At 33.9% G+C, this 12,587-nt stretch overlaps 1 protein-coding gene across 1 annotated transcript; it reads left to right on the forward strand.

Annotated features, from left to right (window-relative positions):
- Positions 1–5,565: 5,565 nt before the first annotated feature.
- Positions 5,566–12,283, forward strand: LOC101400232 (olfactory receptor 8G1-like). Its single transcript, XM_087434090.1, has 2 exons — positions 5,566–5,624; positions 11,317–12,283. Exons 1-2 carry the CDS (start codon positions 5,608–5,610, stop codon positions 12,281–12,283), a joined length of 984 nt encoding a protein of 327 aa, XP_087290216.1. The 5' UTR covers positions 5,566–5,607.
- The last annotated feature ends 304 nt before the right edge of the window (positions 12,284–12,587 follow it).

The raw sequence follows: 12,587 nt of genomic DNA on the forward strand, positions 1-12,587 counted from the left end.
AGATTTTGACTTAATTGATATAGGGTGCAGCCTGGATTTTGAGATTTAAGGGAACTCCCTTGGTGATTTTAAGTATGCAGCCATAATTGAGAAACACTTATGTAATCCAACTATAAACTCCTTTAAATAGAATTGAACCTAATACATTTAATGATGTTTTATAAGAGCTCCCCTGATGTGACCGTCTAATTTACATTGAATCATACTACAATCTAAGACTGCTTACCATCATTCCAACTTTGGAAAAAAAAGTGAAAATATATAAGAAAGAAGGAATATGGAACATTGGTGCCAAATAATAAAATATTTTCTTTAAATATACAATTTATCAAGTAGAATTATTATTAGTGAGGGCCTCAAGAAAGCAAACATTGCACATATGTTATCAATTATGTATAAATTTGACTTTGAATCAAGTAAGTATATTGCCTATTTATACATAAAACAGACATATTTTCATAAAAGAAAAAAATGGTTACTTCATTATTTTAAAATTTCTAGGCCTATTAACAGTAAAATAACTTGTCAGGATGTGCCCTGGTCCTCTAAAACCTGCTATTCACAGTGTAAACTGTAAACCAATAGCTCTGCCTAGGGGCTTGTAAGAAATGTAGAATCTGAAATCCCACTCAGAGCTGCTGGTTTAGAATCTGCATTAAAAAAAAATCCGCAAGTGGTCCTGTGAACAAATCTTTATCACTCACTGATAAAATCAGGATAGACAAAGAATCCCTCTTGAATGAAAAAGTTAAACAACTGGGAAATATAAACAGCAATTGCTTCTTTTCTCAAGAGTTTGTTCCCTGAGAAATGGAAATCTTTGGAGAGTTTTGTCTCCACATTATTTGGTGTCTGGCATATCTAAATCAAGGACACACCTTCACAGCAATCAGAACCGCTCAGGGGACCATGAAATGCGAGAATGTTTGCTACCCTGAAGGTGGAGAAACACTAAGTCTTACAATTGGAGATGCTGACCTGTGATACAGACCAACTTCAAAAGTGGCTCTGAGACCCAGGGCTGTGCCTGCCTTCTCAGCTCGAAGGATAGCAGAATGCTGGATACCTAGGACTCCCAACACCAACGTTAGCACTATTGTCCTCTGAGTCAAAGAGAGCAAGTAGCCAATAAAATTTGGCATTGAGTTTTCCAGGAAGATGAAAGGTGAGGGTGTTTATTTCACACTTGTGATTTGAGAGTATTAAGTCTGGAGTAATCACCTTGGGAATTCAGGCAAATATTCCTCAATATAATCATTCATTCATTTAAATATTCATTTTTTCATAAAATAAGTTTTTTAGCTTCTTACAATGTGATAGATGTGTGTTACTTACTTGGGATACAGAGAAGAATATGTCTGATATGGTCCACTATCTGGCTTATACTGTAGCTCAAGTCTGAAAATGTGCTGTTTAGAAATGACAGTTTTCTGAGCATGTAGTAAAAAGGTCCAATCAATGACAAGGAATTGGAGAATGTTTTCATGATAATATCAATTTTAAATGAGATTTTTTTTTGTTTTTTTGTGAGGAAGACCAGCCCTGAGCTAACATCTATTGCCAATCCTCCTCCTTTTTCTCCCCAAAGCCCCAGTAGATAGTTGTATGTCATAGTTGCACATCCTTCCAGTTGCTGTATGTGGGACGCCACCTCAGCATGGCCAGACAAGTGGTGTGTTAGTGTGCGCCCGGGATCCGAACCCAGGCCGCCAGTAGCAGAGTGCACGTACTTAACTGCTAAGCCACGGGGCCGGCCCCTTAAATGAGATTTGAAAAGAGAAAATATTTACCAGACAACAGAGATAAATAGGTTTGGTAAAACTACTATTTGATGTGAAAAAATGAGCAAATAAAAATGCAGTTAGCTGAGAAAATGTGACATATTCCAGAAATTGAAAAGTTTTTGAACTTGAAAGGAAAGTTTATGAAACTGAAAAGAACCAAATGTGAAGTAAGTCTGGAGGACGGCAAGAGGTAGTGTGAATAAAGATATTTATAATTTATCTTAAAAGCAATGAAGAAAATCCTTTCTCAGTGTCCCTGGAATTAGATCATCATCTGATTAACAGTTGAGTGTGTTCAGTGATTAGGAATAAGCAGCTCCGTCCATTTCTAAGAACTCAAATTGTTAGAATATGTTTCCTTGTTCCTAGTAAGGTGTATATTCTAAGAGCTTTCAAACACCTTGCATAAAATAACTCTTTCTGCCTTTAGATTCCCTTCAGATATATGATGATACTTGCTAATTATCCCATTACCTTCAAATATTTTCAAAGTTCTTCATAGTTTTTATTTGTCTTTCATCTTGTCAATGTCTCTCATTATAAAGAATACTTATAACTAAACACAAAACTACAGATGTAATTTAAGTAGAGCACAGGGCTTCCTAACCTCATGGCACATATAGAAAATACTAATATTTGTGTGATGCAGCAGGGTTAGTGGAGCCAACTGCTGGTGGCCAGTGGTGACCAGCAGGGAGTCTATGGAGCCACAGGCTCAACCCCACTCCATCAAGGGCTAAGAAGACCAAGACCTCAGCACCCTTAGGATCCATTCATGGCATTCTATTTCCATGGAACTCGAGTTGAGAAGCTATGTTTTGGATCTTGTGGAGATTATTACCAATCATACTCTACACCCAATTCTTAATTGTCTAGGTTATGTATAATATGAGGGAAACCTCTATTTTTAATTGATCCTTGTGTGAATAGGGGATAACAACTTGTTCATAAGCAAATATGTTATCGAGAACCTCAGAGGTGGATCCTATGGAGATTAGGTTAGGGCAAATAAATAATGGTGAAGGCATTTTGAAAAAATACAAATTCTAGGGCTTTCAGTTCCCTAGTACTGAATCCATTAGGGGACCTATTCAAGTTTTTATGCTTCTCTGAGTTCATTTCAATTTTACTTTTATATTATGCTTTATTATGATGAATATTAGCACTCCTTAATATCAAGTCTCGAATTTCATGAAAGCAGTAACTGTTTTATTGTGATTTTTATATTCTAGGCCAGAGCTCATTGTGTGGTATGTTGCTATCTCAGTAATTTTTGCAAAATAATAGAGGAGAGAGAGCCAGAAGGAGGAAGGGAAAAAAGGCTGAAAAGGAGGGAAGGGAAGAAGGGAGGAAAAGAAAGGACAAGAAGATAAAAGAAAAGAAAAAGAGAGAATCTCTCAAGTTCTCCACCTGAAGCATGTCACTACACTGACTTTGTGTCCCTTAAGCAAATAGTTCTCAAACCTGATTAATCGTCAGAATTACACTAGTAGTTCTGTTGGCTTGTTTTAAATTATTTTAATTTTGGAAAGTTCAGATCTTTAAAACCCTCAAAGATTCTGATTCACTAATTCTGGTGTTGGGATAGAGATCTGTAATAAAACTTTTTCCAGATGAGTTGACAGAATTTTGGAAGTTAATGAATTAAAAGTTTTGAGAATATTTTTTAAGATACAAAAGCAACTAAGAAAATAATTTTTTTAAAAAATACAAGGATCAAATATTAGAGTGAAAAAGAAGGTGGTAGTAATCATTTAACTAAAGTAACTGCATATGTAATATTATAGAAGTTGAGATAATATTCAAAGTTGATAATTGAGAAAATAACAAGATGTGTGAATTTTTTAGAGCTGTGGAGGTAGAACTTTCAGAAGAAGAACTAGAAACAGAAACTGTTTAGCAGAGCTATTCTGCAGAGATTAATTTCTCCCTCAAGTAAAAGACTAAGAGTATAGGGAGGATGATTCAGGAACTTTTGTTTTTTGTTATAATCATGTTTACATTTTTACATTCATCATTTTTGTAAATACTGTAATCTTCCTAGGTGGTTCTGATGATCAACCATACTGAAATCCCTGAATTAATAAACACTCTTTATGTTTCAATATATTCTTCTACATTTAACTGTAAAGCAATCTGCCCAGATAGACAGAAGTCTATCTTACCCACAAGCATATTATGAGAGCCTGTGCCACTTGCCAGCATGAAATGACAATGAGCTATGTCCACGTCACGTTTATGTTGAGCAACTGAAATGTTGGCCGTGATATAAAATTCTTCCCATTGAAACCGATTGGATCCTAGAAAGGAAGGCATTTCCTAATCCTATATGTGGATTTTAAATGGACACAGATATAAGGAGAATAAAGCATGAAGATCAACACTTTACAGTATCTACCTTTTTTCCAGATTTCAATACTGTAAGCTCTTGAGAATCATACTTTCCAGGATAGATCCTCCAGCTGAGCTGATATTTTTCATAAGTTTTAAGAGATCACCAAATACTGCCAAATGATCCCTTAAGTACTTTTTTAATGTTGTCTTAAGGTATTGATTTTCTGAGTTTAGATACTATAACCAGGGCTCATTTGGAGGCAAGAAAAACCAGAGATTAGCTGGGGCCTGAAGCGAGACAGACTCTCCAAATGTGAATAGTCCCTAAGGGGAAAGGACTCGTAGGAAAAGGAAAAGTAGATTACATCTTATTTTATGCAAATCTCAAAATTAACAGATGTTGAAATCTAGGAAGACATACAGATTGTCTTAGGTTAATAAATCTTGAATTCTTGGTAAATGCCACAGAGATCAGGCTGAGCATAAGAACTAAGGAACGTGGCTGTAGAACAAGAAAGAAACATGAAAAAAGAAATCTGGTATTCAATAAACCTGGCCAGGGAGTGTTGAGTCGGTAGCATCTATGATTTAGATACAGGACTTCATTCTCTAAAAAGATTGGAGATAGGAAAATGGTGAAAATGATAAAGATGAAAAATGATAAGGAGTTGTAATTGTACTGAGTTAGTATAAATAGAGGAGGAGTATTTCATTAAAGTAGAGTAGTGTTTTGAAAACTTCCACAGATAATGAAGAAATTGTTAACTCCTTCCGTAGGTTCTATTATTCATGGGCTTTGGGAAACATTAACTGTCCACTTGGCGTAATCCAGCTTCCTTAAAGGTAGTTCTGCTTTCTATTAAGACATGATAGAGCGAAGAGGTTGAGGATCTATTAAAACCAGCTTTCCAATGACAGAGGTTTCCAACGGCAACAGTTTTAAGGCGGCAGGGTGCAAAGACCCGAAGTGGATAAAGGCATTTCTATAGAATAAATACATACAATGTGGTCACAATGTAAGGAGCATGGACACCTGTATGGTCAAACGATAATGATAAAGTGTTGTGAGAATGTTTTTGAAGCTATGGAAGCAACAAAGAAAGGAAATAAAATAGAATATACTATGAAATATTGGAATAAGGGGAACGGTGTTAGTACTGGTTTAACTAAAGTAACTCCACATTTAATATGATAGAAAGTTGAGACAATGTTCAAAGATTGTAGTTCTAGGGGCTATGTGGCATAGGGATTAAGTTCTCTCACTCTGCTTCAATGGCCCCGGGTTTGCAGGTTCAGATCCCAGGCGCAAACCTATGCATCGCCTATCAGGCCATGGTGTGGCGGCATCCAATATAAAATAGAGAAATATGGGCACGGATGTTAGCCCAGGGCCAATCTTTCTCAGCAAAAAAGAGGAGGATTGGTAACAGATGTTAGCTCAGGGCTAATCTTCCTCAAAAAAAAAATTTATAATTCTAGTAATAGCAATATGAACAAATTATTTCAAGATGTGAAGGCAACCCTCAGAGGAACTGGAAACAAAAAGTGTTTATGTATCAGAGCTATTATTCAGAAATTATGTTGTCTCTGGGGTAAAAGACTAAGACTAGTAAAAGCTTAAGGAGTGATTCATGTGGACATCCTGTTGATTTGTACCATTCATTAAAACAGTGCTCCCCTCACTGCAAAGCAAGATCACATTTCCCATTAATCAAATAACTGCATACGTGTGTGAATATGTTTGGATTTTATATTTTGCTCTACTGGTTTATGCTTGCACCGGTATCACATTGTCTTAATGTCTTAAAATATGCCAACACCATTGATATCTGATAACGTAATTTGTAGAACTTTGTGTTTCTTCAAGATTGTTGTGGTTATTTTTGGCCCTATGAATTGCAATGTGAAATTCAAGGCAATCCACAAAAAATATTAGGGAAATTTTAATTTGGATTATATTGAACCTACAGACGAATCTAGGCAGACTTGAAATTTGTACAATATTGAGTTTTCTAATCCATGAACATGGCATAACTCTTTTTATTAAGATTTTCTTAAATTTCTCTCAATAATATTTTATAGTTTTCAGTATATAGACATTGTACATATTTTGTTACATTTATTTCTAGGTATTTGATGCTAAATTATTGCTATTTTAAGTAATATGATTTTTTAAAACTTCTATTTGTACTTGTTGCATCTTACAAAATAATACCTTTTAATATCAGAACACAGAAAGATCAAAAGGAGGAAGATTAAAAGTGATACATCATGAAAACACTAACCAAAAAAATTTTGATATATTAATATCATGTGTAGAAACTATAAGCATCATACATTACTAGATATTAGGGAAACGTTTCATAAAGATAGAATTCAAGTCTAAGAAAGATCTCAGAATCCTAAACCTCTATATGATCCAAAGTATACACCCAAATTTTTAAAGTAAAAATGTTTATGAAATAAAGAAAAAATTGACAAATCAAAAATTTGTGGGAGACTTTAATATTTGTAATTCTTTCAATAGCTGTTAAAACAGCAGGCCAAAAAAAAAAAAATCATTGTAAGTATAAAAGATGAAAAGTATAGTTAATGAGTTGCACTTATTGAAGTATATAGACCACACAGCTCTGCACAAATAGGCAATATATTTTTTCTGGCGCATTTGGAATATTTACAAAAATTTAGAAAATGTTGTGTGATAAAAAAACTTCAATAGATTTCAAAGAATTAAAAAATTCAGAGTATGTTTATTGATCACAAATAATTTAAGACAGATATTTAGAAAAAGATACTTTTAAAAATCGCAATTTTCTGACAGGTTAATAATACTCTTCTAAATATTCCACGGAACACAAAAATCAAAGAAAAATCATAAAATATTTTAAACTGAATCATAGTGTTAATTTAACATGTTAAAACTTGTGAGATACAGATAAAGCAGCAACTGGAGGGAAACTTATATCTTATGTGTACATGTTAGAAAAGAAGTATGATTGAAGATCAATAGTTTGAGCTTCCATTTCAAGAATTTAGGAAAACAGGAAACCACCCTCCCCCCAAATATGTAAAAAGACTATAACAATTAAGTTATTAGGATTATTTTAAATAAAAAACACAAATCTCATAAAATCAACATGACCTAAGTTTATTATTAAATTGATTAATATAATTAACAAACTTCCGTCATGAGTGGGCAAGACAAAGAGAGAAGAATGACAAATTACTAACTTTAGGAATGAAGAAATAGAAAGCACTGCATAGCCTATTGACAAGAGATTTTCACATATTGAGGTATATGGGGTAACTATTCGGGTTCAAAGCTGATTCGGCTTGAACTATAAAGCCTGACTTATGGCCTATCAAACATACATTGTACATCTGCTTAACCATTAAAGTAAAGAATGCACTCTCTTAAGATGAGAATGCATACTTCCCCTCCTACACCCTATTGGTAATACCCTATTGGTAATGCCCAGATTAGTCCCTTTCCTGACATCAGGGTCATGTTGACCTGCCAATTTGTAACTGAATACCTTTTGAAATTTTGATGAAAATGTATCCTGGGTGTGTTTAATGCATGTTCTTCGTTCTAAAAAGATATAAGACTGTACAGAAACCCATGCTTCTCTGGAACACCTTCTAAGGCCTTGCCGGGTTATAATCCTCACTCTGGCTCAAGTAAACTCATCTTATTTTTCTTATGTATAGGATGGTTATTGGTTCTTTTGCATTGACACTATATACATAGAAAGGTAAAAGAGAAGAGTATATAAAACATCTGATAATTTCAAAATGGATGAATGTCTTGAAATTTCAATTAAGGAAAATTGAAACAAAAGACAAAAATTTGAATAATTGACAGTTATTAAGGAAATTCAATTTGTTACTGAAAACCTGAACATGAAGAACACCAGGGGTCTAGACTATTTCACTGGTGAATACTTCAAAACTTTAAGGTAGTTTTACACAAACTACGCCAGCAGTAGAAAGAGAGGGAAGATTTTCTATATCTCTTCTGAGGCCAGCAGGTTTTGAAACAAAATTCTGACCAAAACATTACAAAAAAGAAAAATTAGAAATCAATCTCACTTATGACGATTTAAATATTAGCAATTTAAATCCAGTCAAACACACACACATGCACATATGCACAAACACCATGAGAACAGAGAAATTACAGAGAGAAAATAAATTTATTTCAGATATGCAGAAAGTTTTCATATTCTAAAATCAAATATGACCTTTTAAAATTATTTTTAAATATCCAACCTTATATCTATAGTTTTTATTTATTAATTAATTTCTGACTTTTTGTCTTTATTACTTTGATTTTTCTACCTACTTAATCGTGTCACCTATGCGTAAGTTTTATTAATTCCTTTTCAATCCTTATTACTTTATTTTTTTGCATGCCTTATTGAATTTGCTAGAATATTCAGTAAAATGATGAGTAGGAATGGAGATATCAAGCAAGTATCTTTGTCTCCGTCCCATTACAGGAGAAAGTTTTCCATGTTTCGCTACTAAGTTTGTTGTTTGCTTTACATGCTTTTCAAACAGCTTTAAGAATTTATTATCTAATCTGAGTTTTCTAAGAGGTTATTATATTTTATTTTTACTGTTGAATGTTGCCTCTTTTTCTATATTTTAGGAGAAAACTTTTAAGATTGGTGTTTTTACTGTCTTAAATGTAAAGACCAGGGAAAACATCTGGTAAGGTATTGTAACTTGTGTTATGAACCAGGATATAAATAATTCTGTAAGAGTTCTATGTGCCCTTAAAAAGAATATGTGTTATTTAGTTGCTGCATGCCATAAGATTATACATATATATACATATATTCAAATTTATGAATCTTGTTCAGATCTTCTTTATCCCTGCTGATTCTTTATTAGATTTTCTGTTTTAAAATTAATATTATTAATTTATTTTATCATATATTTTATTTTATTAAGATTATACTAAGATATAATTTTATCAAGATTAAATAAAAAATGAATATATCCATTCTAAGAATAAAATTCACTTACATGAGTTTCGACAAATGCATACACTCTGAACTGGTGAAACCAAAACCAACAATCCTTGACAATGATATGACACATTTTTATCATCCTAAAAGTTTCTCTTATGTCCTTTCCCAGTCATTCTCCCACGTCCCACTGTAGTCAGCCACTGATCACATTTCCATCACTATAAGTTAGTTCTGCTTTTCTAGAACTTTATATAAATGGAATTGTACAATGTGCCCTCTTTAAGTCTGGCCCGGTTTACTCAACCTGATGTTTTCAAGATTAATCTGTGTGGGTGTATGCATCTGTGATTTATTACTTTTTATTGGTGAGCAGTATTCCACTCCTTGTATATACCACAATTTATTTATCTTTTTATTGGTTGAATATTTGGGTTGTTTCCCGTTTTTGGTTGTAACAGAGTTTCCATGTACATTTTTGTACAAGTCATTGTATAGACATATGTCTACATTTCTCATGGGTCATCACTGAGGAATAGAATTGTTAGGTTATATTGTAGGTGTATGATTGACTTTCTAGAAATTGCCAAACAGTTTTCCAAAATAGTTGGACAATTTTACACCCTTCCTCACCAGCTGTGTCTGGGAGATTTAGTTGCTCCATATCCTCTCAACACTTTGGTATTGTAAGTTTTTGGCATTTCAATGTAGATGTGTAGTGGTGTGTCATGGTTTTAATTTAGTTTTCATTTCCCTGATGAAGAATGATTTTAGTGTGTTTTCATGTGCTTATTAACTATTCCTTTATCTTCTTCTGTGATATACCTATTCAAATAGTTTTATTTTTTAATTTGCTAGATTGTCTTCATATTATTGTCTTGTCAGTATTTATATATATTGAATAAAAGTCCACAGTTTGTGGCTTGCTTTTCATTTTCTAATACTTCCTTTAGAAGAATAGTTTTTAATTTGATAAAAAATAATTTATAACATTGTATAATTTGTGTGTGTGTCCTATGACTATTCCAATGTGTTGAAGATTTTCTTTCATGTTTTTTCCAGAAGTTTAATGGTTTAGCCTTTATGCTTAGATTTGAGATTCAAGTTTATTTTTGTTTAACTGTGAGGTCGAATATTTTAGATTTTCTGTTTATTTTTTATATTATTCAAGTGGAATTCATTTTTAATTTTACTTTGATGTATATAATGATAAAATAATCTGTTTAGTGCTTAGTAGAAAAGGGGACTGCATTTATGATTCTATATCCCTTAATTTTACAACTGTTTTGCATACCCTTTTAACCAATGAACGATAAAAGAGGTGAAAGGAAAAGTTTAAACGTTGTAATTACTGTTTCTGTATTTTGAAGCGTGTAATTATCCATTATTTTCTAAATGATAGCATGTTGTAAGTTGTAAGTAACAAAAACAACAGCAATAGTTATCATTATTTTCAGAGCACTAACCTATGCTAACTAGATAATTAGGTTATTTTACTTGTTCAAGGTTATCAGCTAACAAATGATGGGTCAGCGTATAAACAGAGGCACTTGGACTTGAAGGCCTACTCACTTAGCTACTGCTCCTAGTTCTTCCCTCAAATGAAGGCAGAATATTTGTTCCAGGGGCCACAAACTGGCTAACAGAGCGTCAATCCAGCTAGCACAACTGCCCAATGAATGTTGTTTGTATAGTTTTATTTCAATAATAATATTAAAAATTTGAAGGTTTTATGTAGAAACTCAAATTTTATGATTTTTGTAAAAATAAATCCAAAGACCCAGTAATAATGTGCCTCTTTTCACCCCTGGAGGAATTAGCTGCTGGTTAGTAAAGGATACTGCACTTAAACAGGATTTAATCTCTCTACTTTGTTGCTCAGCTAGCTTCTCTCATAATCAATATGTCCTCTAAGTTTTTACATGTGTGAACCTTACTTTAGGAAAAATTGGCTAAAAAAATTGAAATGTTCAGAATAGGAGGTAGCTACTCCAAAAATATAAAATGATCATCAATATGGCTGAAATATTTTCATATGAAATAATTTTATATATTTGATATTAAGGTATAAAACTATTGAAGATAAATGCTTATTAGGTAAATTTATCTATAGTTAAAATTATTATACAAGAACCAAGGGGATATAAGCCAGTAATTTTTTATATGACATCTTTTACGAAGTAAAGAATGACAAGAAAATGTCTCCAAAAACTGTGCCTTTCTCTCTCCCATTCAGAAACTCCCCAGAGGAAAATGGCAGCAGGAAATCATTCCACAGTGACTGAGTTCATCCTCGCTGGGCTAACAGAACAGCCAGAACTCCAGCTGCCCCTCTTCCTCCTCTTCCTGGGAATCTATGTGGTCACAGTGGCAGGGAACCTGGGCATGATCACACTGATTGGGCTCAGTTCTCCCCTGCACACCCCCATGTACTATTTCCTCAGCAGCTTGTCCTTCATTGATCTCTGCCATTCCACGGTCATTACCCCCAAAATGCTGGTGAACTTTGTGACAGAGAAGAACATCATCTCCTACCCTGAATGCATGACTCAGCTCTATTTCTTCCTCGTGTTTGCTATCTCAGAATGTTACATGTTAGCTGCAATGGCATATGACCGCTATGTTGCCATCTGTAGCCCCTTGCTTTATAATGTCATCATGTCCCATCAGGCCTGTTTCTCCCTCATTTGGGGAGTGTATATTATAGGCCTGATTTGTGCACTTACTCATACAGGCTGCATGTTTAGGATTCATTTCTGCAAATTTGATGTGATCAACCATTATTTCTGTGATCTTCTTCCCCTCCTAAAGCTCTCCTGCTCTAGTACCTATGTCAACGAATTACTGATTCTATGTGTTGGTACATTTAACATCTTTGCTCCTTGCCTGACCATCCTTAGCTCCTACATCTTCATCATTGCCACCATCCTCCGCATTCGCTCTACTGAGGGCAGGTCAAAAACCTTCAGCACTTGCAGTTCCCACATGTTGGCGGTTGTGGTCTTTTTTGGATCTGCTGCATTCATGTACCTGCAGCCATCATCAGTTAGCTCCATGGACCAAGGAAAAATGTCCTCTGTGTTTTATACTATTGTTGTGCCCATGCTGAACCCCCTGATCTATAGCCTGAGGAATAAAGATGTCAATGTTGCTCTGCAGAAAATGCTAAAAGGAAGAATATTCTACTGATCAGAAATAATATGGGAATAATTTGTTAGATACGAGTTATCAACTATTACATTGTATGAATTGATATGTTTTATTTTAGTCCGTCTGTCAACATTTTCCTTCATTTCATGGGATTCTACTGATATTATTTCTTGTATCCATGGTGTGTTTAATAGTCATTCTCTCTCTTTTTTTCTGTTACAAGTATCATTGAGATACAGTTTAGAAGAAATACTAAGAATGACCTGGATACATGGACCCAGTAATGCCATCAGTATCACTTCCTCCTCTTGTCTTCCATATAATTGATAAAACACAACCTCAA

The sequence above is a fragment of the Ceratotherium simum genome, chromosome 7 (assembly GCF_057802395.1).
Source record: "Ceratotherium simum simum isolate JZ-2026a chromosome 7, ASM5780239v1, whole genome shotgun sequence".
In the NCBI taxonomy this organism is placed as follows: domain Eukaryota; kingdom Metazoa; phylum Chordata; class Mammalia; order Perissodactyla; family Rhinocerotidae; genus Ceratotherium; species Ceratotherium simum.